A 26,753-nucleotide genomic window follows, 5' to 3' on the forward strand; every position below is an offset into this window, starting at 1 on the left:
CTCCAAATGATGGGATCTCTTTGCTTTCTAGTTTTGTTATTAATTTCCAATTTAATTGCATTGTGATTTTGTGTCTCCCTCTCTCTCCACCCCTTCCTCCCTCTCTCTCTCTCTCAAATAAATATTAAAAAAAATAAAGGGAGGCAGTTGGCATGATCTTGTGGCGCGGTTTTAGCTGTTCCGATGCATGGGATAGGTGGCTAGTTGGGCTTAACCTGCGGTAGAGTTTCACTAGCAAGTAATGGAGGGAGTGGACAAGAGAGGCAAGGGGGCTTGTAAACATGTGATGACACTGGTGGTGGGTCAGAGTTCCTGGGGAATGAGTAGGGAATTGCAGCCGTGAGAAGTGTGATGAGTAGTGACCCTGTGCTAGGGGTTAGGGGTCCAGAGTTCCTGAAAAGGCAAAGGATTGTTAGAGTGGGTAGACAGGGTGAATGATCAGAATTACAGAAGGTGCGAGGCTTGAAGCTGAGATTGACAGGTCTTGCCGAGGACCAGGAGAGGTGGCACAGATGAGGCAGAGGCAAGGGTGGGTGGGACTGAGGAGATTGTGAACGGAGAGTCGGGAATGCCTGAAGCCTCATTCACGTGGATGGTCATGTCCACAAGGAGGTGACAGTGACCAGGCACTGAGAGGTGAGGCAAAGAGGAGGGGAGGGACAGCAGCAAGAGGGATGCCGTTTGACCGGCACAGTCTTCGAAGAAGCTGGGGTCTTTAAAAGGGAAGAAGAGTAGAAACTATCTGGAAGTGTCAAGGGGCCAGGCCCTGAGGCACCGGTTGTGAAAAGAAGAACTCTTAGGCAGGTTTCCCCTGAGACAAGAGAGCTAAAGGACCCTTCAGAGAAGAGAGGACATGTTCCAGAAAGTGGAGGGAAATGGTTTGGGAAGATAAGGGCGAACAGATATTGTCTCCTCTGTGCCACATAGTGCGCTGAAGGCGGAGGATGCCCCTGGGAAGGAGCGGACAGGCTCCTGCCAGGTGCTCTGTGCCCCCTTTTGGCCTCTTCTGAGCGCAGGGACTGTGGCTCCACGGGCTGTCTCCGCACCAGGGCACTTGTGCTCAGAAGATGCGGCCTTCCCTCCCATTTACTGTGACCAAACACCATTGCTTTTTGCACTGAATCCTCAACGTGACCCTTAAGGAGCCGGCTCAGGGGCATTTGGGAAGGAGGGTTGTGCGCGTGCGCGCGTGCATGTGTGTGCATGTGTGCGTGTGTGTGTGTGTGTGTGGTGGGGGGAGCAGTCGGACCCTGTCGCAAGCTGACAAGTCGCCTCCTTTCCCCTCCCCCGCGCCCTTGCCCCGCCAGACACCATCCGGAAGATGAAGAACGACTTCCGGAAGATGGAGGACGAGATGGACCGGCTGGCCACCAACATGGCGGTGATCACCGACTTCAGTGCGCGCATCAGCGCCACCCTGCAGGACCGCCACGAGCGCATCACCAAGCTAGCAGGTGGGCCCTGCCCCCGAGCGGGTGCTGGAGCGGCCTACCCCGAGGCTCTGGGGCTGACACCACCTGTCCCCGGCCCCCAGGGGTCCACGCGCTGCTGCGGAAGCTGCAGTTCCTCTTCGAGCTGCCCTCGCGCCTCACCAAGTGCGTGGAGCTGGGTGCCTACGGGCAGGCGGTGCGCTACCAGGGCCGCGCGCGGGCCGTCCTGCAGCAGTACCAGCACCTGCCCTCGTTCCGCGCCATCCAGGATGACTGCCAGGTCATCACGGCTCGCCTGGCTCAGCAGCTGCGGCAGCGCTTCAGGTGTGGCCCCGGGACCCTCTCCCACCCCCAGCCGGGGCCCTGGGCCTGCCAGTTGCGGGCCAAACTCGTCCCCCTCCGCCCTCCCGCCCGAATTCGATCAGCCTGCCCTTGACCGCCGCCTCCCACTTTGCAGGGAGGGCGGCTCCGGCGCCCCCGAGCAGGCAGAGTGCGTGGAGCTGCTGCTGGCCCTGGGCGAGCCAGCGGAGGAGCTGTGTGAGGAGTTCCTGGCGCACGCCCGCGGGCGGCTGGAGGCCGAGCTGCGGAGCCTGGAGGCAGAGCTGGGGCCTTCCCCTCCGGCTCCCGACGTCTTAGAGTTCACGGATCGCGGAGGAAGTGGCTTTGTGGGTGGCCTCTGCCAGGTGGCCTCGGCCTACCAGGAGCTCTTTGCGGCCCAGGGCCCGGCGGGTGCCGAGAAGCTGGCAGCCTTCGCCCGGGAGCTGGGTGGCCGCTACTTTGCGCTAGTGGAGCGGCGGCTGGCGCAGGAGCAGGGTGGCGGTGACAACTCCCTGCTGGTGCGGGCGCTGGACCGCTTCCATCGGCGCCTGCGGGCTCCTGGGGCCCTGCTGGCCGCTGCTGGGCTGGCCGAGGCGGCCACGGAGATCGTGGAGCGAGTGGCCCGCGAGCGCCTGGGCCACCACCTGCAGGGCCTGCGGTCGGCCTTCCTGGGTTGTCTGACCGATGTGCGGCAGGCTTTGGCTGCCCCTCGCCTGGCTGGAAAGGAAGGCCCGGGCCTGGCCGAGTTGCTGGCCAACGTGGCCAGCTCCATCCTGAGCCACATCAAGGCCTCGCTGGCAGCTGTGCACCTCTTCACCGCCAAGGAGGTGTCTTTCTCCAACAAGCCCTACTTCCGGGTATGGCCTACCTTCCGGCTTTTATCTCCCCACCCCACCCCCCATTCTGGGCATTGTTTCATTCATCCCGTAGATTGGCAGCTGTCGAGCACACAGTCCTTGCCCCAGGCCCTCTGGGTGTGCTTTGAGGGAGTCACGAGGAAGGCTGGCACTACCCGGAGAGGGGGGGTGGGAAGGCTCCGAGGGCATCTGCAAGCAGGGTCCCCAGTGCTGGCTTTGTCCCCTTTGCACTCCCGCGCCTCCCCTCCCCCCGGGGGGAGCTGCTCTTGGGGACCAGAATGCAGGACCAAGCTGTCCCTTGGAGAGGGGCTAGGGCATGTAGGGTCCCAGTAGAGGGTCGCCGTTGGCCCCCGTCTGGAAGAGGGGACCTGCTGTGTATCTGCGGCCCTCCTCCTCACAGGGCGAGTTCTGCAGCCAGGGTGTTCGCGAGGGCCTCATCGTGGGCTTCATCCGCTCCATGTGCCAGACGGCTCAGAGCTTCTGTGACAGCCCTGGGGAGAAGGGGGGTGCCACGCCACCTGCTCTGCTCCTGCTGCTCTCCCGCCTCTGCTTGGACTACGAGACAGCCACCATCTCCTACATCCTCACCCTCACCGATGAACAGTTTCTCGTGCAGGTGAACCGCTCACTTGTAGCAGGGAAGGGGACGGTGGTACCGGGAGTCCAGCAGGCTGGGCGGTGCCCTCGCGGTCAGACCCGGGCCAGCTGCCCGTGCCCCGCCCGTGCCCCGCTCCTGCTTGGCGGTGGCCCCCGAGCTGCCCACCCCGTACTCACTGCCCCTCTGTCCTCTGCGTCCCTGGCTCAGGACCAGTCTCCAGTGACCCCCGTGAGCACACTGTGCGCAGAGGCCAGGGAGACGGCGCGGCGGTTACTGACCCACTATGTGAAGGTGCAGGGCCTCGTCATATCGCAGATGCTGCGTAAGAGTGTAGAGACACGGGACTGGCTGAGTACCCTGGAGCCCCGGAACGTGCGTGCTGTCATGAAGCGGGTGGTGGAGGACACGACGGCTATCGACGTGCAGGTGCTGGCCCTGGGCTGGCCAGGAGGGGTCCTGATGCAGGCCCGGGGGGTGGGAAGATAGCCGCCCTCAGAGGATCAAGACGGCAGGGCCGAGCAGTGCCTGCGTCTGTGGCCTCGTTCCTCCTCAGCCCCGGGTTGTGGCATCATTGCCCGCACGTCACCCATGAGGGGGCTGAGCTCTAGAGTCACCCAGGGAATCAGGACAGGGTTAGCACTGAAGATTGAGCCTCAGCCCCAAGTCTGATGTCCTACCCTTGCCCCGCTCCACCAGTTCTATGAAGAGCGACCGGGTACCAACCAGATACCAGGTCCCCACTACCCTGTGGTGCTTCTAACAGATGAGTTAGTAATTTATTTTTATTCTTACTTTGTTTAATGCTTATTTATTTTTGAGAGAGACGGAGCGTGAGTGGGGGAGGGGCAGACAGAGGGAGGACCAGAAGGGGGCTCTGTGTCAACAGCAGAGAGTCTGATGTGGGGACTGAAACCACAAACTGTGGGATCACGACCTGAACCCCAAGTCAGAAGCTTAATACGCTGAGCCACCCAGCCTCCCCAGAGTTTGTAATTTAGAGTGTCCTTGGCCCTCACCCTGGGCACCTGGTGGGCTAGAGGGTCCCCTTGCTCTGGCCTCCTTACAGTGAGTGCCTCCTTCCACCACCAGGTGGGTCTTCTGTACGAAGAGGGTGTCCGCAAGGCCCAGAGCAGTGACTCCAGCAAAAGGACCTTCTCCGTGTACAGCAGCTCTCGACAGCAGGGCCGCTACGCCCCCAGCTACACGCCCAGGTCTGGCCGGTCAGCGTAACCCCAGGGGAATGGACAAAGGAGGATGTGGGTGCAGGGTGGGCTCTGACTGCTTTTCTCCCCCCATCCAGTGCCCCAATGGACACCAATCTCTTGAGCAACATCCAGAAGCTGTTCTCTGAACGCATCGACGTGTTCAGCCCTGTGGAGTTCAACAAGGTCTGAAGTCCCCTGTGACCCCACCTTCTAGGGGCCCTTGGGAAGGTTGGCTCAAGCATCTGACTCAAGGAGTCTAGGACTCCTCTGCTCCCCTGCCCCCTGCCACCAGGCTCTCTCTCTGGGCTGTTTCTAGGAGTGAATGGTCATCTACAGCCCCGCCATTGCCATATCCCATGGCCCTCTGCCCTGACCTTGGTGCCCCCAGCCTGGGTCTCGATGCTGATCTGGAATGCTTCTTTTATCCTTGTCCTTGTTGCCACAGGAGTTCTGGGTCCTCATCAGGGATTCCTGTCCACACGATAGGCCCTGCCCCAACCCAGCCCACACTCGGGGACCTGGTGTTCTTCTGCCTCTAATTCAGCAAGCCTTCCCGCTCCTGGTGTCAGTGCTGACTCCCATCTCTGCTTGCCTTTTCTTTTTGAGAGCGAGAGTGAATGGGGGAGGGGGCAGAGAGGGGGAGAGAGAGAGCATCCCAAGGAAACTCTGCACTGTCAGCACCGAGCCCTGTGCGGGGCTCGAACTCACGAACCATGAGATCATGACCTGAGCTGAAACCAAGAGTTGGACACTCAACCGACCAGGCGCTTCTCCCATCTCTGCTTCTGACTGTTGGGTTTTCCCCGTCTGTTCCCCCTCCGGATGGTGGTGCTGACCTTGTATCCATCCCTCCCTCTCAGAGGAGTCCTGGGACTTTTACACCCCATCACAGCTACTGGCTTCTTACTGTCTCTCTGGCCCCTGCCCAGAACGTGGGTGCCCTCCGGGATCCAGTGCCCCTACCCAACACCTGCTGTCCCAGAGCAGCCTCCTCTCCTTGCCTGCAGGTATCGGTGCTGACCGGCATCATCAAGATCAGCCTGAAGACGCTGCTGGAGTGTGTGCGGCTGCGCACCTTTGGGCGCTTCGGCTTGCAGCAGGTGCAGGTGGACTGTCACTTCCTGCAGCTCTACCTGTGGCGCTTCGTGGCCGACGAGGAGCTTGTGCACCTACTGTTGGACGAAGTGGTGGCCTCAGCCGCCCTGCGCTGCCCGGACCCAGTGCCCATGGAACCCAGTGTCGTCGAGGTCATCTGCGAGCGCGGCTAGGCCGGGCCGCTGCCAGGCACAGGCTCGCCCAGTTGCCCCCACCCGCCCGTCTCCTGGTCTCCCGCCCCGGGCGGCCCTTCCCCTCCAGCCTCAAAACCTGCCAAATAAAGACGCGCTGCCTCCTCCTCCTCCTCCTTGTCGCTTGCGGGGGCGGGGCTTGCCCGGGGTGGAGTTGTGAGGCGACGGAGGTGGCTTCGGAGGCCCTCGCGTCAGGCCCGCTCCCGAGAGCCGATTGGCTGGATTGCTGGGCCTGGAATGGGCCGGGGGCGGGTCCATTTAAAGACCTCGGCACTCGGGCGCTTGTAGTCCGAGCTCGGGGACCAAGCAGGTGCTTGCGTGAAGCGGGCCGATCCTCTGCGTCACCAAGCTCATCTCCTGGGGGATGGGGTGGACGGTGTTCCTTTGACGGACGCTTGTGTACCCCCGGCCCCGGGTGGAGTGGAGACCATGGCCTATCCTCAGGGCTCCCGGGCTCCGCTGGAATTCGGGGGACCCCTGGGTAATGGGGCAGGCGGGGCTGGGACCAGAGGCTCGGCGGGTACGGGGTGAACTGAGAGATGGGGGAGGGTGCAGGGTCTGAGAATGGAAGGCTTTGAAGGGTATCCCGAGGCAGAGGGGTCTGGTGGGGGGTGGGGGGAGTGTCTGGGGAGACGGCTGCAGAGTGCGGCATCTAAGGAGTGGAGGATGGGGAGCAGGGGGAGGGTCCTTGGGCGAGCGTGGGGGCGGGGACCAAGCTGGAAGTCAGGGAAGGGGCTGAGGGCTGAGGACGGGATATGGAAGAAGGCAGCGGGAATGCCGAGGGGGCCCTGGAGGCCACAGGGCGCCTGCGGGTGCCGTGGGCGAGTTGCGGAGCGGACCCCCGACACGACCGCCCCCTTCCCCAGGCGCCGCGGCGCTGATGGTGCTGCTCCCCGCCACCATGTTCCACCTGCTCCTGGTGGCCCGCTCGGGCCCGGCGCGCCTGCTGGGCCCACCCCCCTACCTGCCGGGTCCCGACGTGCTGTGGAGCCCGCGGGTGCTGCTGCTGTGGCTCACCTGGCTCGGCCTTCAGGCGGCTCTCTACCTCCTGCCGGCGCGCAAGGTGCGGACTCGGCGGGCGGAGGGAGGGGGCGCCCCCAGAGAGAAGGCACACCCCCCCCCCCCTTACAGAGTTCCTTTGTGCCTGCAGGTGGCCGAGGGGCTGGAATTGAAGGACAAGAGTCGCCTGCGCTACCCCATTAACGGTGCCTGGGGGATCCTTGCGCCGGACTTGCGCCCGGTGGGGGTGGAGATCCAGGCCCAGTGGCGATTAGCCCCCGACCCCAAGCTCCGATAGATGCCTATTTCATGCCATGTGCCCAGGCCGACGTGGGGGATCTCACTGTCCCTCTGCACGTCCCTTGTTCCTCCACCCCTACCCGCAGCATTCGCTGCTACTCTGTGCACCAAAGCAGTGGTCGGTGTGACCCACTGAAAGCCAAGGGCAAGGTCCCTGACCTCCCTGGGCTTTGGACTGTGTGTGTGTGTTGGGGTGGGGGTGGGGGTGACATGGAGGGGGAGAGCAGGGGTGTAGGGGCGCAGCCCCCAGGACTCATTGTGGACTGCGGTTCAGGCTTCCAGGCCCTGGTGCTGACGGCCCTGTTGGTGGGCTTGGCAGTGTCCGCGGGGCTGCCTCTGGGGGCGCTCCCGGAAATGCTCGTGCCCTTGGCGTTTGCGGCCACCCTCACCGCCTTCATCTTCAGCTTCCTTCTCTACCTGAAGGCTCTGGGAGTCCCTCCCTCCGCCCTGGCACCTGGGGGGACCTCAGGTGAGAGGGGGCCCTGTAGGGAGCGGATGGGGGCAGGTGGGGGTGCTTTCGCTTGCGCCTTCATCCCTCGGCTGTTCTCCAGGCAACCCCATCTACGACTTTTTCCTGGGACGGGAGCTCAACCCGCGCATCTGTTCCTTTGACTTCAAATATTTCTGTGAACTGCGGCCTGGCCTCATCGGCTGGGTATGCTGGGCCCGGCGAAGGGGAGGGGTGGGATGGATAAGCTTGCTGAGGCAGGCAGGGCCAATGCTGTGCAGATGTAAACCATTAATCACCCATTCCACAAATATTTGTTGAGTCTACTGTGTGCCCTGGGCACTGCTCTAGGTCCAAGGAGACAAAGGAGAAAAAGTTACAGGAAAGCAAGGGAAAAAAAAAAAAAAAATCTCTGTCCCCGTGGAGCCTACCCTCTATTGGGGAAGGCAGACAAAACAGAAGTAAAAAATATATAGCATGGCTCGGGAGAAAAGGCACGGAGAGAGTTACGTGAGCAGGTGCAACTTTCAGTAAAGCAGTCAAGTTCAAGATCTATTTTGAGGACAGGACAGGGTGATGCTATGCTGCCTGCTGGTCCAAGCGGTGCCCAACTTAAGACTGGTCACTGGGTGCGGCAACCTGGTCATCACCAGTGGCCTTGATGACATGCCAACTGTGGTTTTCGGTTGTAATCCCCCATGCTGGACTGTGGTCAAGATTTCCCAAAGGGTCTCTCGGGCAAGGTGTCTCTGGCCTCTGAGGCCATTTCCTCATGTGTGAAATGGAATAAAGTCAGAGAGCTTCCCGCTGAGGTTCTTGTGGGGATTAGAAGCGGGGACGTTAATGGCGACACCAAAGCCACCGCTACCAGAATGGGGCGTTCGGCACAGGCTGGCTGCCAGCCAGCCGTTACTGAGTGTTTCCTGGGTGCCAGACTCATCGTGCTTCGTGCTGTCCATGCGTCAGGTCCACTGGTCCTCAGCTCCATAAGGCGGGTCCATGATCATTTCCCACATGGGGTGGGGGAAAGGAGGCTTTGAAGAGGGTCAGCAGCTTGCCCAAGTCGCAAAGCTGAGATTCAAAACTAGGTCTGTTTTAAAGATTTTGTGTGTGTGTGTGTTTTAATGTTTATTTATTTTTGAGGGAGAGTGAGCAGGGGAGGGGCCGCACCCAGTGACCAGAGAGAGGCAGAGAGAGAATCCCAAGCAGGCCCCGCCCTGTCAGCGCAGAGCCTGATGTGGGGCTCGAACTCACAAACTGTGAGATCGTGACCTGAGCCCAAATCAAGAGTCGGACGCTTAACCGACGGAGCCACCCAGGCACCCCCAAACCACATCTGTTCTAATCCTTGTCTGTTGCTCTCCCAAAAGGAATATTATAGGATGAGGCAAGAGTCAGCCAACAGGCAGGGAGCACTTCCAGAAGCATCTATTGCAGTCTTTCCCCTGGGTACAGGGCCTGGATCCATTCAACAAAGACCTGAGGACTGAGAGCTGTAAGGGGAAAGGCTGGCTCCTCTCCCATGTAGGTGCTGCCACCTCTGTAGAGACGGGCTGGGGACACACTGCCCTGTTCTCCTTCCCCCACGACCCCAGGTCCTCATCAACCTGGCCCTGCTGATGCAGGAAGCGGAACTTCGGGGGAGTCCCTCACTGGCCATGTGGCTGGTCAACGGCTTCCAGCTACTCTATGTGGGTGATGCTCTCTGGCATGAGGTGAGGCCCGACTGGGCGGAGAGGCGGGGAGGGCATTTGAGGACCTCGTGGGGACTGAGCCAGTGTGTCTGGGTCCCGTCCCTGCAGGAGGCTGTTCTCACCACCATGGACATCACACACGACGGGTTTGGCTTCATGCTGGCCTTTGGGGACCTAGCCTGGGTACCCTTCACTTACAGCCTGCAGGCCCAATTTTTGCTGCACCACCCGCAGCCCCTGGGGTTGCCCATGGCCTCCGCCATCTGTCTCATCAACGGTCAGTCTGGAAGGGGCTCCTCCCCCTGTCATTCATTCATGTCATATTTATTCAGCACCTGGTAGGTAGGTGCTAAGCCTCAGGCGCTTCTCTAAAGCCGGGGCTTGGGGAGGACTGGGTCCGAGGTCTCCAGGGCTGTGCGGGGAGGGTCAGGGTCAGGTAGGCTATAACCCTCAGCCCTGATCACTTGGTGCTTTCCCCTAGCTCTTGGTTACTACATCTTCCGAAGAGCCAATTCCCAGAAGAACACCTTCCGAAAGAATCCTTCTGACCCCAGAGTGGCTGGTGAGCTGGGTTCCCGGGCTGCCATGAGTGAAGTGTCAAGGACAGCTGGGCTTCCAGCAGTCCCCCCGCCCCCTCATGCCCTGTCTCTCCCCAGGCCTTGAGACCATCCCCACGGCCACCGGGCGGCAGCTGCTGGTGTCCGGGTGGTGGGGTATGGTCCGCCACCCCAACTACCTCGGGGACCTCATCATGGCTCTGGCGTGGTCCTTGCCCTGCGGTGAGCGGCTCGGGTGGGCACAGGGCGGGCACCACGCGTGCGAGGGGCAGAGATGGTGAACACAGGAGGCCCAGTCTGGGTGTGGAATGCAGAGCAGGGGTGCGCCCCGGTGGAGGGAGCCGTCAGGGAGCTGGGGATGGACTGAGTGGCCGGGGCCGACCTCCATCCAACCTGAGCTGTGCCAGCGCCTTGCTGCAGACCTGGACCTTTCACCGTAGAGCCCCGGGGTCCCCGTGAGCCAGTGGGTGTGGAAGTCTCTGTGAACTGGGGCTGCTGAGGGCTCACAGCCTCCCCTTCCCCACAGGGGTGTCTCACCTGCTGCCCTACTTCTACTTCCTCTACTTCACGGCGCTCCTGGTGCACCGGGAGGCCCGGGATGAACAGCAGTGCCTACAGAAGTACGGCCTGGCCTGGCAGGAGTACTGCCGGCGCGTGCCTTACCGAATCCTGCCCTACGTCTACTGAAGCAGCTCCACCGACCCCGGGTGGGGGCACGCGCCCACCCGCCCGTCAGCGCACCCAGCACCAGGAGCCCGGACCCCTCCCCTGCGCTGAGCTCCCACAGGCAGGGGTGGACAGCCTCAGGGAGGTGCTCCGGAGAGAGGAGAAATGAAGCCAGGGCCCCAAAAATGGGGGTGGAGGGGCTGCTCGTCCTCCTCGGATAAACATCTGGAACCCTTGGTACCACTTCTCTCCCTTTCTGGGGTTAGGGTGTTTACAAACCGGCTGGGTCAGCTCTGATCTGGGAGAAGCTGAGAGGTGGTTTGTGGGCCCCAGGGTTGGGGGTGGGGGAGGGGAGAGGGGGGCGGGACAACAGCTGTTACTCAGAAAGGGGCACCGCTGCCAGGGCAGACCAGTCGCGGCTTTATTCATGACAAAGAGATCCCAGTTCAGCCAGGGAGTTCCTCAATGAGAATTCTTGGAGCAGGTGGCAGGGGGCCTCCCCAAAGCCGCTCCAACTCCCCAGTGAGGGCTGCCACCTCCTCGGCGGCCACAGCGTGGGCTCGGTGGGCCCTGGCACAGTCTAGAGCCAGGGGCGTGAGGGCCGCCTCATTTTCATTGGTCCAAGCCAGCAGGAACTGGCACTTCTTCCGCGCCCGGTAGAGGCGATCTCGCTCTTCGGTAGCCACAGCTTGCCTCCGGGCCTGGCCCAGGGTCCGCGCCAGGTGCCCCAGCGCCGCCAGCGTGTAGCCTTTCTGGTTGGCCGGGCCCTCGCCCATCAGGATGCGGGCGGCCTCGCGCATGGCGCCCCGTGTGCCCAGGGGCCCAGGAGGATGCTCGCCGGCTTCGAGCACCCGGGCTGCGGCCTGCAGGGCTTCCTCGGCCGAGGCGAAGACCTGCTGCGCACCCAGGGCCCCGGAAACGCCGAGCAGCGTGGCACAGAAGTCGGAGAGCAGGGCGTCGTCGTCGCCGCCGTGATACAAGGCAAGAGCGTGTGCGTAGGCGAACAGCACGTTGGGCAGCTGGAAGCGCACGAGCGGCGAGGCCGGGCCACGGCTCAGGCTGGCCAGCGTGGGGATCCGGGTGGGCACGGTGGGCGCGCAGGCCTCGGGGGCGTCTCCGAGAAATGGCTCGGCGGCGGCCTCCTTCACGGGTTCCGGTGGCGTCCTCGCGGGGGTGGGCTCCAGCCTCACGGGGTCACCGCCCGCAGCATCGCCCACCTCCTCCAGGAGCCGCGGCCCGGCCCCGCGTCCCCACCACCACGGCCGCCATGGGGGCAGCAGCCGCCCGGCCTCGCCCCGGCTCAGCAGCCGCTCGAAGGCCGCCTTCTCGGCCGGGGCCAGGAGCTCCCAGAGCCCCGAGAGGCCGCCGGGCGCCGGGCCAGGCCTGAGGCCTGCGTCCTCCGGGTCGTCCTCGGTCTCGCGTTGCTCACGCAGCCGCCGCAGGGCGCTGGCCAGGCGGCTGGGCGAGGCGCTGCGGCCGCGGAGCTCCCCCAGCACCTGGTCCCGGTAGAAGTCTTCGGCGCAGGTGCCGTGCGCCCGGTAGCAGCGCAGCGAGCAGTAGGGCACATTACAGCGAGGGCAGGTGTAGCGCGCTGGTTGGGCCTCCCCCGCCGGGCAAAAACCGCACTGCCCGGCCGGCTCCATGGCAACCGGCGCCTGGTGCCACTGGCGAACACGCGCAGGCGGCGCGGGGCGACTTCCGGCGCTAAGCGGTTGCTTCCGCCTCCGAGGGAGGCCAACGGGGCGTAGCCAAAGCTCCCGAGGACTCTCGGCAACTTCCGCCCACACTCGGGAGCCAGACCCCACCTCTCGGTCAAGTAGGGCTCGGGCAAGCGCAGGAGCGGGTCCTGACGCACAAGCCCCGCCCCGAGCGGTGAGGAGAGAGCGCAAGCGCGCTAGGCGGGAGCTCCGCTGGTACCAGCTCGCCCCCTAGTGGCTCCCTTTTTGGCACCAGAAAGCGCGGTGGCGGAAATTCATCCTCGGCGAGGCACCTACTCTAGGCGGCTAATTGCCCTTGGCCCTCGGGGGATGAGATGCGTCCCTGCGCTGTGGAGTAGAAAAAGAATGAAGACAGACTACTTGGCCTACAATGTGTGTGTGTGTGTGTGTTGGAGGCGTTTCCCCTCTGGAGAAGAAAGCAATTTTTAAGACTGAACTTGTCTGATTCCCCTTCCTAATCTGTGGTTTATCCAACTTTTAAGGGCAGAATCCACAGCAGGTTCCAAAATCACACTGAGGGGCAGAGATGTGGTCCCTGTCCTAAAGGAGCTTATTTGCGGTAGCGTGGGCGTGATAACCCACACAAACCGTGGCAAGTGTCCTGAAGACCATCCATGGCACCCATCAAAGTGAGCTCTGGTTCTTTAGCCCCTCACCTCCATCTAGTCCCAGCCTCAGTAAGTTGTATTTATCTCAGTGTGGATCACTTCCTTCCCTATCAAGATCTGGATGGACTTGAGGACCTTTGAGTCTGCTCTTTCTCTCCATCCCCACGACCGCTGGTCTAAGCTACTGGTCCCTTAACTGGTTTCTGTTCTTGCCAGCTGTCCGGAAAAATCAGGCAGAGAAAGTACTGGATCACAAGTCAGATCACATGAGGCACTTGCTTAAAACCTTTCCCTGTACTCGGGCGACGTTCCACTGACACTTGGACTCAAACCCAAACTCCTCCATGTTAACAATACCACATAGCTTTGCACACAGTTCTCCCGGCTGGAACTCTGGTCATCTCACTTGACAGGTTGCTTCAGGTGTCACACATCCCATCTTCAGAGCCCTTCCCTATGATGTTATGTCTGCCCACCACCCCCTGCCCCTCTTTCATTACAACACTCTGCTTACGCACTTGAAACTAACTAGCTTCTGCACTTAGCCCACGAGAATCCAAACTCCTAGAAGGGAGGGGACGTCTTTTTTCTAGAAAGATTACTAGAGATAAAAAGAGCCAATATACTTGCACACTTTCTATGTGGCAAGTACTGATTTCAGTCTTTCACATCCTTTATTAGTCTCCACAGCAACTCTGATGACAGAGATTAAGTAAGTAGTTTGTCAGTCAGAAAATAAATGCAGCGAGGATTAAAACTCAAGGCAGTCCAAGTCTAGATCCCGAGGTCTTTACCTCATGTTATACTGTATTCCAAGAACAAGGAGATTGAAAAACCTTAACAAGTGGGTACCCACATAGCTAAGGGACCTTGAAATGAATCCCAGAGAATTCCACTTCTGGGAACACAAACAACCAACCTGACCTGTGATTAGGGGAGCAAAGTTACACAATGCCAAAGTAATCAGGCAATGCTTTCTGTACAAGCCGCTTTTGGGCAACAAACAGGCCCATCAGATGACCCAGCTCAAAATATTCATACGTCTTGGCTGACCAATGGGCTACTTGCAACCAGGCACAGGTACCAAAAAAAAGAAAATTCCATACATTCCCCTACCTTCTCACCTTATCCCAGCCCTCCCTCCCTTGCACTGTGTTCAATAAACTTCTATCTCCTTTGTTCTGCCTGGGGTGAATTCTTTACACTGCTTTGCCCAAGTCACTGGCCTCCACCCAATCGGGTCACCCCACCTTTCTAAAGTGGGGACACGCCAGACTCTTGCCAAGGACTCCACTAAGGCCATACATAGCTGGTCCCATCTCCAAGGGAAGGTCAGAATGGCCTTCCTGATAGATCTACTATTCAAACCCCTCTCCTTTACCACGGCCTCCATAATCCTCACACGATTCTTGCCACCTTCTGTTTAAAGAACGACAACAACAACAAAAAAGGACTCGGGAGAATTACCGAGTTATTTTCACAGCAAGCCTTTTCTTGTAGTTTATCACTTTTTGCCCATGCCAGCCCAAGGGTCCCTGCCTCTTCCAACTAGACGGTGCCAAGAAACTAACGAACACACCACCGACCCTGGGAGCCATGTATCCTCCCGCAGCCCTGCAAGTGAAGGTGAAACTATGAGATGTCTGGACTAAGTGGCTTTATTGGGGAATGCCAGGATCACGACAGACTTAAGAGTTGGCATTGGGGCCCTTCTTCTTCCCAAAGGTGGGCACAACGTTGACAAAGCGCCGGTTGTACTGCATCCGCCGCTTGGCACGACCTGTCTTCTTCTTCTTCTTCTCCTGCTTGGCCACCTGGGCAAAGGAAGGAACGATCAGACCCTGGTTGACCTCTTCCATGCCTTCCCTCAGCCTAACTCCAGGAAGAAGGCAGACAAGAGGAAAGGCCAAAGGTCTTGGCTTAACTTTGATAGAAGGAAAACAAAACAAAACAAATTCCGAACACCACCACCAATACTCTCACCTACCTTAGGAGTCTGCCCTCTTACTTTCCCAGCACGGGCCAGGGAACCATGGACTTTACCTGCGATGGTAAAGGACAGCCAACAGTTAGGGGAGCAACAAGGCCCCACCCAGCAGAATCCGCTCTCTCTCAATTCAAGCCTTTATAGGCTCTAGCTCAGTCTCCCACGGACCTCTCAGGAGTTCCTTCTAAGGGAGGTAAACAAGAACCACCCTGGATTGAGGACAATGAACTCCACAGCCCACACTCCTTATGAGCTTACAAACAGTTCAAAGGACAATCCTCCCCAACTCACCTCCAAGCATGCGGCCGGCTACTTCCAGGGTGGTCAGAGCCTCCACTCCACACTGACCCAGGGTAGCCTCATCTTCTAGGGGCGTGCCCGCCAGGAGCACGACTTGATCTTCTGGAGCGATGCCCTCCAGAGAGGCTACATGAGCCTACCGGGAAAAAGAAGATTCGTCAGCGTTCCCGTGGGAGGGGAGATTGGAAAAAAAAAAAAGAAAAAAAAAAAAAGAGGATGAAGCCCAGGAAGCACCAAGCAGCCTTACCTTGATCTGGGCGACCGTCTCCTGGCCGGTCACCTCGAGGGTGTGTAGCTCCTGGGCGCGGACAAAGAGCTGCATGTCGGCGACTGAAGAAAGAAAGGCTTTTATGAGAAACAATGCTCTAGAGGGGTCGGGGGATGGGTGGTGGGCCGGGGCCGATCGCTCTGGGATTTAGGTGGTCGCGGGATCTCACGTGGGTAAGGCCGGGCCTTTCAGGGAGGTCGGGTGGGGAACAGAAGTTGGCCCTCAGAACAGCCCCTCTGCCTCTACTTTTCCCGTGCCCTCTGATCTCGCGGCCAACCTACTGTTAAGCTCTCCAGATCCAGCGGGGACCCAAATCTTACCTGAACTACGGCCACCGCAGCCGCAACCACGAAGATGGAGTCGAGAAAGAGGAAGGAGGAAGGGCGCGCACGTCCTCACCGCCTGCTGCGTGCTACGTCACTGCTGAGCGACCGCGAAGGTCTCTGGTTTTTGTACGGCCCACCGCAGTCCTAGCTCCGCCTCTTTACGCTTTGCGCAGGCGTTCTTTCGGTCCGGGGCGGTGCGCCCCCGAAGGGGCGGAACCAGGCCGGTTGCGCGCGCAGAAGGCCAGTGTACGGGAGCGGTGCAAGATGGCAGCGTCCTTGTTCCGAGCTTCGCTGAGGGGCTGGAGAACCGGCGTCCAGCCAGGCTGCGGGCTACGGTGGCTGGTGAGGGCGCTGAGCCTGGAGGTGGGGGAAGAGGGCTGCGTGTGAGTCTGGTTGTTACTCCTGTAACCCTGGAGCTCACATACAAGGTTGAGAGGCAAGGTGAAGGGCTGGCAGCGCGCCCCTGTGTGTGGGGCTTGGAACCTGATTGGTGGACAGCTCGGGTTGATCAGAACTGGGAGAGGCTACACATCAACGCTTGCTGCCTAATTTTAAAAAAGGGATAGCCGTTTCACAGGGTAGGGGTCGGCCCCAGATCTTTGGCGACACTTAGGGAACCTGGGGTTCATGATATACAGGCCACTTCATTCTGCTTGTAACCCCGGGGCCCATCAGGACTCCAGGATTATCTGTTGGAGGGTGGGGAGACAGCGGAGAGTTACCTTAGGTAGACTGTTTATTAATGTCTTAATTTTTCCTAGATGGAAAAAGGGGGTAATAAAATACCTTACTGTGTCATTGTAGGAATTAACTCAAAACAATACCCATAATACATTTAGTCCAATGCCTGGCGGTGTTTATATGAGGCCAAAACGTTCCAGGTAAGCGAGGGTCACGTCAGATGATTGTGAGTGGCATTATCAAGATTGCTGAAAGTGCCTCATCCAGAACTAGAATATTTCGGCAGGATGTTTAGAGGAAACTTTAAAATCCTGAAAAATGCTGTATTGGTCAGACTGACAGTGATTTGGCTTTGGGTTTTGAGTCCCACAGAAATCCCAAGAGAGGCAGATGCTTCAGAGTGCCTTAACTTCTTTTCCAGTCCTACCTCTACCCTGGCAAACTGAAGTCTGATGCTTTCCTACCTCCAGTCTTTTATTTATCCCGGTCTCTGCACCCGTAGTGTTTCTACCTACTGAAGTTCTGCCTCTCCTGTGGTGGGTGGGTGTATGGTGGCTGGGCCAGTAGAGCAACGGTTGTTTGCTTTTGATTTTGGCCGCAGAGCCAGACCCAGGGGCCTCCTGATTACCCCAGCTTTGTGGAGTCTGTGGATGAATACCAGTTTGTGGAGCGCCTGTTACCCCCTACCCGCATCCCAAAGCCCCCAAAGCATGAACATTATCCCACTCCTAGTGGCTGGCAGCCACCCAGAGGTGAGCTGGGTGATGGGGATGGCTTGGAAGCTACAGGGAACCTCCCCCCCCGCCCCGTGGTGTACTTCCCCAGCTGAGGCTCTGGATTCCCCAGAGGGTTCAGGATTTGTGTTGAGGGCACTCAGGGCTTAGCACCTATCTCATGTTCAAGGAGGGGCCTGGGAATGCGGCCCTGTTTTACTAGTACCCATCCATCAACGCTGTTGGGATGAGGTCTTCCCATTCAGGAACAGTGAAGCAAAGAGAGAAGACCCAAGAGCTGGGACCTCCATGCCCCGACTCCACTAGGCCTCGTACCATAATTGAGAACATAGCTTGGGAGTTGGGCAGTGCTGGGTTCGAATTTGGCTCTGTTATTCATTGCCAGCGTGATCGGTTTCTCAAAATGGAGATAATCTGCTCAGTACATAAAGCACTTAGCACAGAGCCCAGCATGCGGTAGGTAGGTGTTCAGTGCTTGTAAATCCCCATTTCTTTGTGCCAGGGGAGAAGTGCAAGGATTGGCCCCAGATGAGGATCCAGGGAGGCATGGCCCCAACTTCGTTTCTTCTTGAGCACCTTCTGGTGCCAGGCCCTGTGTTGGGCCTGCGAGATTACCAGGGTGAACCATCTGGCCCTGGCTCTAAACTTAGGGAAAGAGCGGGTCTTCTGATCTCAAATCTAGAGGTGGCTTTGCCATTGGGTGCACTGACTCTGTGTAGACTGTGAGGGGAAGGGTGTTGGCTAAGGTGGCATAAAGCCTGGGGAGATTTGACTTCTCACTGTTCCTGTCACAGACCCCCCACCTAACCTGCCCTACTTTGTGAGGCGCTCTCGTATGCACAATATCCCTGTCTACAAGGACATCACACATGGCAACCGCCAGATGACTGTGATCCGAAAGGTGGAGGGGGACATCTGGGTAAGCAAGGGGATGGGTCAGGGCCTGATTCTGACCTTTTCAGGGCTGAAGGATGGGGAGTCTACTAGAGGGGATGGTCTGACCGGGCTTGATTTGTCCTCTCTCCACCTAGGCCCTGCAGAAGGATGTGGAAGATTTTCTGAGTCCACTGCTCGGGAAGACACCAGTCACCCAGATCAATGAGGTGACAGGTACCCTGCGGGTCAAGGGCTACTTTGACCAGCAGCTCAAAGCCTGGCTCCTGGAAAAGGGCTTCTGAGGCCCACCTGAGCAGCCTGCCTGACAGCGTTCCCCACAACTAGAGTCTGGGGTGGGGGCGGGCGTGGGGGTGCCTCAGGAGGGAGATGGCTGTAGGACCAGCCAGGACAGCAGGTATAAATGGCAGGGCTGAGAGCGTAGACGGGTTAAATGAGGGCTGAGGGCTTCAGAGCAGGCCTTGCTCACATTAAGGGGGAACGGGACCCTCTACACAGGGGCCAGCACTGGGGGTGGGCTGTCTGACATTGGACCCTGCCTTCATTGGAGCTCACTGGGCTCAGCTCTTCAAATTCTGGAGGTTGCTGACTGCCCCTCTGGGGGAATAGCCCAATCCAGTTCAGGGCAGGGTGGCACAGGGCAAACGCACTGAGCACCTGCCTTCCTTGGCCCTCAGACCCTCACTACCACAAATATCCTTAAGCCCTTGCTCCAGGCCAGACCTGGCTTGGTGGAGGCTACGGAGGACACAGGGAACTCAGGCGTGGGTCCTAGAGGTCTTCAGTTCCCAGCGCAGTCCTGGGCATAGGCATAAAGCACCCACGTCAGCCCCTTGGCTCGTTCTTTTCACCCTTGGAGAAGGCGGCCCAGTGGCCTTTGCTCCATTCTAGGCCAGAGTTGGGCGTGACTAGGTTTCTAGCTCCAGGAAGCTAAGTGATTAGCTTTAGCTGGTCTGTCCACGAGGGGGTGCTTGGGAGATTCTAGCGGTCCAGCGCAGAGCAAGCCATCCTTGCCAGCTTCCTGACCTGGTGTCAGGGGTGGTCAGGGCCTTTGTGGGAAGAAAGATGCTGGCCTTCTGCCCCTGTCATCATTCCCATCCCACTCTGGGCCCGTGGGCCTTCACACTTGCCCCGTCCTTGGGAGTTCTAAAAGCTTAACTCTCTGGGGCTTGCTTTCTTCATCTGGAAAATGGAGATACTGTTGTAATGGTTTAATGTCTAAAGACATTACCCTCCCCCCCCCCTCCCCGGGATTCTCCAGTCTACAGCCTGAGCAAGACGACCCCTCCCGGCACACTGACCCCATGACACTAGCTCCACCAGTCATTAATGCAAGTCTTTATTTGGCGGTATATACAATTTGAGCTATTAAAATGTGTACAATATTTACAAATTAAATAATCATCTGAAACGGTCTCCAGCAACTCTTGTAACACAAAACCAAGGGAGAAAAAGACAAGGGCAGGCAGGCCTCGGCTCCTGTGGTCCCTACCTGGCCCAGTGCCTTTTCTAAACTGGAAAGACCAGGAGTCTGACACTCCTGCTCCTCTTTCCTAGGGTCAAGCATTCAAGTTCAAAGACAAAATTTAAGCCAAGAGACAACGGCAAAGAAGTAATTCCAATTCTTCTCAACTCAAGAAAAGTTCTGTTAAGTTGAGAAGTGGCCTTCCACAGATTCTGGGGCTTGCAGTGGTTCAGGGGCAGACACACGAGCCCTCAGCCTGGAGTGAGGCTGGGCAGTGGTTGCTGGGTGAGACCAGGAAGTCTCACTTTAGACAAACTGCAGGGAGAGGGGCGTGGACACCTCAATGCTGCCCACCTGCTCGGCACTCCTATCCCAGAGCTGTGCGGTTGCCACTAAGACGCGGAAACACCACAGGGCGTAAGTGACACAGCCACTGTCACAAAGAGCTTCTAGGGAGTTTAGGGTAAGAAAAGGGAAATCAGTACCAATCTTGGTGGGTGGCCCAGGAAGCAAGTTCCTGGCCTGCCTCCAGCTCCTAAAGTTCACACGTGGGATTGGGGAGCTAATACTGTTCAGCACTGAAGCGACTTCACACACACACGCACACAAGTGGGCTTAGAAGGGCTGCCCCTTCTCCCAGAGGGGGGGTAGAGGGCTTCTCAGAGACTGCCTTTCTGCCTTCACGGCCCCAGCAGAAAAGGGTGATGGGTTGGAAAGAAAGGCTGGGACTGACCCGAGATCCCCGTGGCTGCCGGGGACTGAAAGGGCTGGAGTCAACTGGGGCCTCAGGCTTCTTTCCACTCGGCCTAGGGGACGCCACCTCCTTTGTCTCAGAGCTGGGGGTTCTTACTCCCTGGTGCACACAGAGGGAGCTGGCACTTGGTGGCAGGACACGTTACAGCGAGGGCTGCTGAAGAGAGTGGAGGCAGGAGTAGGACTGGGGTCGTGTCAGTGGGCAACAGGGGACTCCAACTTCTGCAGGCGGCGGCGGCGGAGCTCTGCGGCGTCAGGCTCCCCGTCCTCAGGCAGCTCCTCCGTGCCCACGGACTCGGGAGCTGGGGATAGAGTTTGGAAGTGGAACCCAGAGAACTTCCCTCCCAACCCCCACCCCCTCCCCACGCTCGCCCAGACTACCTGGAGGCTTGTCAGGTTCAGGGGCCGGTGGGGAGTCTCCTGGGGATGGGGTGGTGGCCTCTGAGCTGGGGACGCTGGTGGGGGTGGCAGCAGTGACGACTCCAGGGGTCTCCTCAGTGGGGCTGACTGAGGCGGCAGGCCGGGGGGGCCTAGGAGAGAAAGACGAGGGAGGTGAGGCCTGGACATGTTGGCATGATCGAGAAGATTCTGCCCTTGGTGAGCCTTGCAGGGTGGAGCCCGCACCTCTGCAGCCTCAGTCCGCAGCAGACGCGAGCGAGCGTGTGTGAGTTCTCGGGATTCCATACTACAGACTAAACTACGTGCGGGCAAGAATCGTTGGCCTTTTCGCTGGTAAACGGCGGTCTCTAGCGGGGCGCCAGGCTCCTCACAGAGTTCCCACCTAAGATTTTCCACTGAAGAAAACCGTATTCAGGTTGCTCAGACTCAAACTCCCCTCCAAGCCTGTGCTCTGTGTGCCAGACACTCTGTGTGTGTGACCCGTGAATAGGAGCTAGGACCCTTCTATTCAATTAAAGTGACAATGGTCACGAAGCAAATGAGTGGTGGGCACCATAACTTACACTTAGGCCAGGCTGGTTCTGGGTGACTTTTTGGAGGCGGGGGGAGGGGAAGAGCAGACGGAGGGCGAACGGGATTTGAAGTGGCCTCGGTGCTGACCGCAGCAAGCCCAATGCAGGGCTCGAACTCACGAACTGTGAGATCGTGACTTGAGCTGAAGTCGGACGTCTGACTGAGGCACCCAGGTGCCCTTGGGTGACTTACGCGCGGTCTCAGATCAGGGGCACTGTTTCCCGGGCAGAGAGTCACCACACGTGAGAAAGGTATATGTGATGAGCTAAAGCGCTGACGATTATGAGTGAACTGACTACAGAAAAATATAAAGGAGCAGGATTCGAAGTCAACTCTCTGCTAATAATAAACACCAGCCCTCCTGAGACCCAGGCAGGCCCCCTGGAGCGAGAGAACAGAGGCATCGAGAAACCCAGAGACCCTGCTGCGCCTACACACAGGTGACGTGAACCAACAGGCATCACAGGGTGGCCGAAGAGAAAGGCCCGGGGCCGGGGGCCTCGCTGGCAGCTCCAGGCTGCCGCCATGCGCGCCGGCCCCCGTGCAGACGTACCCCAGGGAGGCCAGCACGGTGAGGTACTGGTTGATCTGCAGCATGGCGGCGTCCAGCAGGGTGTGGATGTTGCGCAGGCTCTGCAGCCGAGCCTCCAGGTGTTGCCGCTCGTGGCCCTCCAGAGCCCGCAGCTCCTCCGGAGTCAGCCCAGCAAAGCCCGCGGGGGGCACGGGCATCGGGGGGAAGGCTGGAGGGAGGCAGAGGCTCAGCCGGGGCGGCCCGGGCCCGACGCCCAAATCCCTCCAGATCAACCCGAGGGCGGCTCGGTTTACCAAAGGGTGGAGGCAGTGGCATGCCCATCCAGGGTGGAGGGAAGGGGAAGCCCGGAGCGGGGCCGGCCTCGGGGGCGGGGGCAGAGCCAGGTGCCGAGGCGGAGGCGGAGGAGGAGGCGGCGGCAGCTGTGGTCGTGGCTGCTCCGCTGGGCCGAGAAAGGGCTGGTACAGAGCGAGAACAGGAAGTTGGTGAGAGCTGAGGCCTCGGCTCTCCATTCCTCCCGCCCCCTGGCTGTCGCAGTAGCCAAAAGACTCACCTGCACTAGTGGGTGGAGGGGCCACAGCCTCTCCTGAGCTGGGGGGAGGCGGGACAGGTGGAAAGGGGCCCATGGGGGGCCACAGCGGGAACATGCCTGGAGGAAAGGGAGGCAGGAGGCCCTGGGGGACTGCAGAGAGAGGACGAGGCAGTGAAGAAAAGTCCGGAGTGAGATAGCTCCGAATCACGTGTGAGAGACTGGTTGTTAGGAACCCTGTCCCTGCTCCCACGGGCCTCTCTGAGCTCAGCACTGATGACACGTGACTTCAGTCCACGGAGGTCTCTTTCTATGACCCCCTCCCCTATCCAGACTGAGCTTCTGGAGGATTCACCTCCATGTTTCCCCTACCCAGCTCCGGGCAAGTACTCAACAGTGTGTTGGACGGCCAAATGAGGGGGCCACTCACAGTTAGGGGGCTGGGGCAGGAGTGGTGGGGGATGAGGAGCAGGTGGTGGCCCCTGATCTGCAGGTTCAGGGGGCGGTGGTGACTGGGTCGGCAGTGATGCCCGAAGGACGTCCATACGGCAGGTAGGGCAGGTCTGCTGCCGCTGGAACCAGGAGCGCAGGCAGCTGGGGGTCAAGAACAGGCGACGGTCGGCAAGTTCCCAGGAGCCTGCATTCCAGAGCCCATCCCCTGCAGTCAGGCTCCCCGGGCCCCTCCCACCTGGTATGGAAAATGTGGTTGCAGGGCAGTCTCTTGGCGCCAGTCACCATCTCTTCTCGGCAGATGATGCAGACGTTGTCCGTTGCCTGGAGCTCCTCCGGGGTGGCATCTGGATACCTAGTGAGGACGGGCCAAGGGTATGTCCAGACCGGAAGTGGAGACAGAGGAACCTGGGGCAGAGCTAGGGAGAGCAGCTGGACCGACCCACTTACAGCGTGTTCATGTTGCGGATGGCTCGGCGAGACATGATGGCGTCTGTCACGGCCTTCTTGAACTGCCTGAAAGGAGAGTTGCAGTGAAAGTTGGGTGAGGGAGAAGAATCAGGTGTGGGGCAGGGGCAGGACGGGCTGGGCTGGGCTGAGCTGGGCTTACCTCATGGCCAGGTACATAGGCCGAATGGCAAAGAGAGGGAAGGTGTGCACCTTGATCATGATAGTCATGAAAGCCATGTACAGCAAAACCTTGATGAAGCCTGGGGGGCAAGGGGAGGTGCAGAGAGCAGCAGTCATAGGGCCTGGGAGGCAGGGCTGGGGACGCTGGTCCAGGTCAGGGGAGGCCCAGGCTCTTCTCACCTGTAAACAGCTCCGTGTAGAGCATGTACACGGCCTTATTGTCCCAGGGGTTCTCGCTCTGGAGGTCCACGGAGTGCAGTACGTACTTGATGAAGATGGTCAGCACCATAGTCATCAGGATAGCATACTGGAGGGAGGAGGGGGCGCGGGGACCTGAGCACACGACACCTCCTTGCTCTGGCCACCCTTTGCCACACCCAGGCCGCTACAGCAGAGTGCAACGACGCAAGCAAGCGTGGTACTGGACACAGCTGGGGTCTTCCGAGCGCCTGCACTCACTAGCTGGTTTGACTTCTAGCAGCTCACCAGACCTCTCGGAACGTCAGACACTTTGCTTGTCTGCCAAGTGACGGCATTAAATGTTCCTTAGTGACTACGTTGCTTTGCTGATTAAAAGACGCAGCCAGTGCTCAGCACGGGGTCTAGCGTACGGTGAGCTGCTATCGCTGAACACCCCTCCCCAGCTGTCCATCGAGCTAAGTGCTTCCGTCCCAACGACAGCCAGCTCCTCTGGCGTCGCCTTCCAGGAGGCCTTCCCTGAGCGCCGGGTCAGGGCTCCCCTGTGCCTCCCCCGCTCTCCTAGGCGTGAGAGCGCACGAGGCGGGAGTGGAGACTGACGGCTGCTCCTTGGTGGCCTGCACGGGCCTGGCCACAGAACAGGTGCCCAGGGAGGGGCTGTTGGGTTATTCGAGGCACACTCAGAGGCACCTCAGGCTCGTCCTCCCCACCTCCCGAGCCAGTTTTACCTCAAAGCCAAACACCAGCTGCACAGAGGCCCCACGGGTCAGGATGCTGTGATAGGCATGGCTGACGAAGAGGAAGTCCAGGATACCCAGGAGGAACATAAGGGCTGTGGGGACCCCCCAAATAGGGGGTTGGTGGGGTCAGCCCAGGGACTGACAGCCACTTCCCGCTTTAAGACACCTCCCACCCTCAAGCCCTAGCCATCTAGTCAGGTGGCTTGACCCCGGCCCCCTGGGAGCTCCAGTTTTGCCTAGGAGGGTTTTAGAGCAGCCCAAGCTCCAGGTGAGGAGGCAAAGAGCTAAGGGGCTGGACAGTTGAAAAGCCCTGGGGTGGAACAGGGCAGAGATGATGCAAATTAACTTCCCAAATTATCTTTCCTGTACAGCTGCGGGTCGAGGGGGGAAGCCTGCGCTCTACGGCACGGGTCTGCAGTTCATGACTTATCACGTCCCAATCCTCCACAGAGCCTCTTACTCCCTCCAGCTCCCTCCTCTCCCTCCCCATGGATCTCACTCACAGACGATGCGGCAGTGGAAGAGCCAGGAGATATTGGGGCTGCGTTCCATCTGAGGCAGAGCAGAAAGGGGGCCTGTCGGGAAGGCTGGGGCTCACCCCCCACCCCCCCACCCAGCCTTCACTTCACAAGCCCACCTACCAAGCCACTCCCTGGCTCCCATCTGCTTTGAGAACCCCCTGACCCAACTCACAAAGTCCACACGGTCCTCAGCCAGCCAGTGGAAACACTTGAGGAAGAGAAGGAGAGTGAAGAGTGCAACAAAGCGGGGGCTGAAGTCGTCCCGAAAGACAGTGAAGGCCAGACAAGTCTCAGTGACGGCATACCAGGAACGTTCCAGAAGGTGCTGGGGATTGGGCAGAGAAGGACGAGGAATTCAAGACATGCTGCTTGCCCAGCTCCCTGGCCCTCACTTTTGGGAGTCGTGAACATCTTACCTCCATCTCGGCTGCCCTCAGCTGTCCAAAGAACACCTTGCCCATCACTTTGCCCAAGAGAAAGACAAGGACAAAGGCCTGGATGTAGAGGACCTAGGAGTGAGAAGAGGCTATGGTTTGAGGTCACTTTCTGCTCTGCTATGTCTGGGGCTCATGATTCCAGAACCTCCCTATGTCCCCGTCCCAATTCGTTCAAAGTTAGGCGGCTGGTGGCAGCTTCACGCCTCTCACGCTTACCTGACCCCTAGCTCCGCCCCTGTCTCCAGCAGACTCCTCCTTCCCTCCCAGGGAGCTCCTCCCACCCTGAGCCCTGAACTCACTGCCATGCTGGGGCTGGACTTGGTCAGGTACACCACGGTGGGGTAGAACTGGTGCTTGAGGTAGTAGGCATGAGCCACGACGGCCCCGGTCAGCGCCAGGCTGGCCGCCATCATCACTGCGGTGCGGAACATCGCTCCGGCCTGGAGACCTGCGTGGGGACAGGGAAGAAATAACCTGCGTGTTGCGCACACTGCGCAAACCCTGAACAGTGCCCAGCGCGCGATGTCACTAAACACCAGGAAGAGACCCCCCGCCCCCCCACCTCACCTCTCCCACACAATCATGACGTCAAATATAGCAAACGCCCCCCGCCCCCTCATTTTACGAACAAGAAAATGGAGGCTCAAAAGGGTTAAGCGATCAGACTGACGCAAGGCCTGGAGCCTGGGTCAGTTTTGTTTCAAATCTAGGGCTCTTTCCACGCCGCCTGCCAAGCCACCGCCTCCAGGGAGGAACAGGGAAAGGCAAACGTGTTGCAGGAAGGAGAACTGCTACCACGGGCTCTACCGAGAAGGTGATGGAGAGGATGCAAACGCAGAAATCTCCAGAAGCGGTTACGTGCCGCCTGGACTCGGAGAAGCCAGGCGCTGGGGGGCGCAGCCGGGCAGGCGACAGCGCCGGTGACAGCTCGGCCGGGGTGCGCAACCCCGCCGCGCGCCCCGCGGGAGCGGGCGGGATACGTCAGCCTGGAACCCTGGCGTCCCCCACCCGCCGGGGCAATGTCCACTCGGGGCACCGGAGAAACGGCCGACTGGAGGGATGCAGCGGCGGCACGGACAGGGACCCGGGTCGCCCCCGCACCTGTAAGCTCCGGGAGCTGCGAATGTCGCAGGTGGGGCCCAGCCTCCGGAGAGCGGCCGCACGGGAGCCTGAGGTCTACCGCCAGCTGACAAGCCGCAAGCGGAGCTGAGGGGGCGCGCCGACCCCGGAGACCGCAAGGGGAGGGCCCAGGTCCCGACTCCAACCACAACCCGGGCCCCACCCCGGCCGACTCACCAGGAGCCCAGCGCCGCGAGCCCGCTCAATCCCCGCGACTGCGGAGGCGGCCCCGGTTAACAACACTCCCCACCCCCTGCGAGCCGGAACTTCGGGGGAGAGACACCTCACTTCCGGCGGGGCGCGGCGTGGATCGTACCAAGTGCACCCTTCCTTTGGCCGCCCCGCGCACCGTCCGTGGTGCCGGGAGCGGTAGTCCCGCCACTGTATCTAGGCTTCGTGCCCACGGCCGGAGCGAAAGACGCGAGAGGTGGTCGGAGCGGAATAGGACAACCCGGGAGATAGTTGGAGTCCCCCCATCTATCAGTCAAAGATGGTATCGCCTCCGCCGCTGAGTGTACTCAACCTAGCGGAGGGCT

At 59.7% G+C, this 26,753-nt stretch overlaps 6 protein-coding genes across 15 annotated transcripts in view; 3 read left to right on the forward strand and 3 right to left on the reverse strand.

Moving 5' to 3' along the window:
- VPS51 (VPS51 subunit of GARP complex) overlaps nucleotides 1–5,801 on the forward strand; it is a 20,225-nt gene extending 14,424 nt beyond the window's left edge. The window contains exons 3-10 of the mRNA XM_045485883.1: nucleotides 1,308–1,454; nucleotides 1,535–1,754; nucleotides 1,888–2,605; nucleotides 3,006–3,221; nucleotides 3,411–3,629; nucleotides 4,293–4,414; nucleotides 4,504–4,591; nucleotides 5,416–5,801. Coding sequence (XP_045341839.1) covers nucleotides 1,308–1,454; nucleotides 1,535–1,754; nucleotides 1,888–2,605; nucleotides 3,006–3,221; nucleotides 3,411–3,629; nucleotides 4,293–4,414; nucleotides 4,504–4,591; nucleotides 5,416–5,676 — 1,991 coding nt within the window. The 3' untranslated portion in view covers nucleotides 5,677–5,801. The remainder of the gene's footprint in view (nucleotides 1–1,307; nucleotides 1,455–1,534; nucleotides 1,755–1,887; nucleotides 2,606–3,005; nucleotides 3,222–3,410; nucleotides 3,630–4,292; nucleotides 4,415–4,503; nucleotides 4,592–5,415) is intronic.
- On the reverse strand, nucleotides 4,619–26,753 carry SYVN1 (synoviolin 1). 7 transcript variants are annotated; one of them, XM_045485885.1, is made up of 16 exons: nucleotides 26,395–26,753; nucleotides 25,398–25,546; nucleotides 25,078–25,170; nucleotides 24,834–24,986; nucleotides 24,644–24,692; nucleotides 24,129–24,232; nucleotides 23,383–23,509; nucleotides 23,183–23,282; nucleotides 23,023–23,088; nucleotides 22,811–22,927; nucleotides 22,553–22,716; nucleotides 22,147–22,275; nucleotides 21,890–22,051; nucleotides 21,618–21,804; nucleotides 20,474–20,622; nucleotides 19,198–20,394 (listed from the first exon to the last, which is right to left on the reverse strand). In XM_045485885.1, the coding sequence occupies exons 2-16, from the start codon at nucleotides 25,527–25,529 to the stop codon at nucleotides 20,288–20,290; spliced, it is 1,839 nt and encodes a 612-aa protein (XP_045341841.1). In that variant the 5' UTR covers nucleotides 25,530–25,546; nucleotides 26,395–26,753; the 3' UTR covers nucleotides 19,198–20,287. The 7 variants fall into 7 exon arrangements, with proteins under 7 accessions (XP_045341847.1, XP_045341841.1, XP_045341843.1 ...); XM_045485887.1 differs by having other exon boundaries at nucleotides 26,534–26,732; XM_045485884.1 differs by lacking the exon at nucleotides 26,395–26,753 and adding an exon at nucleotides 26,200–26,305.
- TM7SF2 (transmembrane 7 superfamily member 2) lies at nucleotides 5,960–10,598 on the forward strand. Of its 2 annotated transcripts, XM_045485892.1 has the most exons (10): nucleotides 5,960–6,175; nucleotides 6,561–6,757; nucleotides 6,845–6,899; nucleotides 7,268–7,462; nucleotides 7,545–7,648; nucleotides 9,037–9,156; nucleotides 9,244–9,412; nucleotides 9,617–9,697; nucleotides 9,792–9,914; nucleotides 10,219–10,598. In XM_045485892.1, exons 1-10 carry the CDS (start codon nucleotides 6,124–6,126, stop codon nucleotides 10,377–10,379), a joined length of 1,257 nt encoding a protein of 418 aa, XP_045341848.1. In that variant the 5' UTR covers nucleotides 5,960–6,123; the 3' UTR covers nucleotides 10,380–10,598. The 2 variants fall into 2 exon arrangements, with proteins under 2 accessions (XP_045341848.1, XP_045341849.1); XM_045485893.1 differs by lacking the exon at nucleotides 9,792–9,914 and having other exon boundaries at nucleotides 5,984–6,175.
- ZNHIT2 (zinc finger HIT-type containing 2) lies at nucleotides 10,756–12,174 on the reverse strand. Its single transcript, XM_045485894.1, has one exon. The coding sequence runs from the start codon at nucleotides 11,999–12,001 to the stop codon at nucleotides 10,805–10,807; it is 1,197 nt and encodes a 398-aa protein (XP_045341850.1). The 5' UTR covers nucleotides 12,002–12,174; the 3' UTR covers nucleotides 10,756–10,804.
- Nucleotides 14,327–15,656, reverse strand: FAU (FAU ubiquitin like and ribosomal protein S30 fusion). Of its 2 annotated transcripts, XM_045485898.1 has the most exons (5): nucleotides 15,560–15,656; nucleotides 15,219–15,301; nucleotides 14,963–15,107; nucleotides 14,672–14,727; nucleotides 14,327–14,498 (listed from the first exon to the last, which is right to left on the reverse strand). In XM_045485898.1, the coding sequence occupies exons 2-5, from the start codon at nucleotides 15,291–15,293 to the stop codon at nucleotides 14,373–14,375; spliced, it is 402 nt and encodes a 133-aa protein (XP_045341854.1). In that variant the 5' UTR covers nucleotides 15,294–15,301; nucleotides 15,560–15,656; the 3' UTR covers nucleotides 14,327–14,372. The 2 variants fall into 2 exon arrangements, with proteins under 2 accessions (XP_045341854.1, XP_045341855.1); XM_045485899.1 differs by lacking the exon at nucleotides 14,672–14,727.
- On the forward strand, nucleotides 15,740–19,290 carry MRPL49 (mitochondrial ribosomal protein L49). 2 transcript variants are annotated; one of them, XM_045485897.1, is made up of 4 exons: nucleotides 15,740–15,907; nucleotides 16,848–16,998; nucleotides 17,775–17,899; nucleotides 18,012–19,290. In XM_045485897.1, the coding sequence occupies exons 1-4, from the start codon at nucleotides 15,830–15,832 to the stop codon at nucleotides 18,156–18,158; spliced, it is 501 nt and encodes a 166-aa protein (XP_045341853.1). In that variant the 5' UTR covers nucleotides 15,740–15,829; the 3' UTR covers nucleotides 18,159–19,290. The 2 variants fall into 2 exon arrangements, with proteins under 2 accessions (XP_045341853.1, XP_045341852.1); XM_045485896.1 differs by having other exon boundaries at nucleotides 15,804–15,928.

This window comes from Leopardus geoffroyi, chromosome D1 (assembly GCF_018350155.1).
Source record: "Leopardus geoffroyi isolate Oge1 chromosome D1, O.geoffroyi_Oge1_pat1.0, whole genome shotgun sequence".
Classification (NCBI taxonomy): domain Eukaryota; kingdom Metazoa; phylum Chordata; class Mammalia; order Carnivora; family Felidae; genus Leopardus; species Leopardus geoffroyi.

What these genes read in the sequence shown, in the direction of transcription:
- TM7SF2 (XM_045485892.1), top strand. Translation starts at nt 6,124, where the DNA reads ATGGCCTATCCTCAGGGCTCCCGGGCTCCGCTGGAATTCGGGGGACCC. An exon ending in GTGATGCTCTCTGGCATGAG is followed by an intron (nt 9,157 to 9,243) that starts GTGAGGCCCGAC and finishes CCGTCCCTGCAG; the next exon opens with GAGGCTGTTCTCACCACCAT. An exon ending in CGCCATCTGTCTCATCAACG is followed by an intron (nt 9,413 to 9,616) that starts GTCAGTCTGGAA and finishes GCTTTCCCCTAG; the next exon opens with CTCTTGGTTACTACATCTTC.
- ZNHIT2 (XM_045485894.1), bottom strand. Translation starts at nt 12,001, where the DNA reads ATGGAGCCGGCCGGGCAGTGCGGTTTTTGCCCGGCGGGGGAGGCCCAA.
- FAU (XM_045485898.1), bottom strand. Translation starts at nt 15,293, where the DNA reads ATGCAGCTCTTTGTCCGCGCCCAGGAGCTACACACCCTCGAGGTGACC. An exon ending in AGACGGTCGCCCAGATCAAG is followed by an intron (nt 15,108 to 15,218) that starts GTAAGGCTGCTT and finishes TTTTCCCGGTAG; the next exon opens with GCTCATGTAGCCTCTCTGGA. An exon ending in TAAGAGGGCAGACTCCTAAG is followed by an intron (nt 14,499 to 14,671) that starts GTAGGTGAGAGT and finishes TCCTTTGCCCAG; the next exon opens with GTGGCCAAGCAGGAGAAGAA.
- MRPL49 (XM_045485896.1), top strand. Translation starts at nt 15,830, where the DNA reads ATGGCAGCGTCCTTGTTCCGAGCTTCGCTGAGGGGCTGGAGAACCGGC. An exon ending in TGAGGGCGCTGAGCCTGGAG is followed by an intron (nt 15,929 to 16,847) that starts GTGGGGGAAGAG and finishes TTTTGGCCGCAG; the next exon opens with AGCCAGACCCAGGGGCCTCC. An exon ending in AGGTGGAGGGGGACATCTGG is followed by an intron (nt 17,900 to 18,011) that starts GTAAGCAAGGGG and finishes CTCTCCACCTAG; the next exon opens with GCCCTGCAGAAGGATGTGGA.
- SYVN1 (XM_045485885.1), bottom strand. Translation starts at nt 25,529, where the DNA reads ATGTTCCGCACCGCAGTGATGATGGCGGCCAGCCTGGCGCTGACCGGG. An exon ending in CTTCCACTGCCGCATCGTCT is followed by an intron (nt 24,233 to 24,643) that starts GTGAGTGAGATC and finishes GGGTCCCCACAG; the next exon opens with CCCTTATGTTCCTCCTGGGT. An exon ending in CCCTCCACCCACTAGTGCAG is followed by an intron (nt 22,052 to 22,146) that starts GTGAGTCTTTTG and finishes GCTCTGTACCAG; the next exon opens with CCCTTTCTCGGCCCAGCGGA.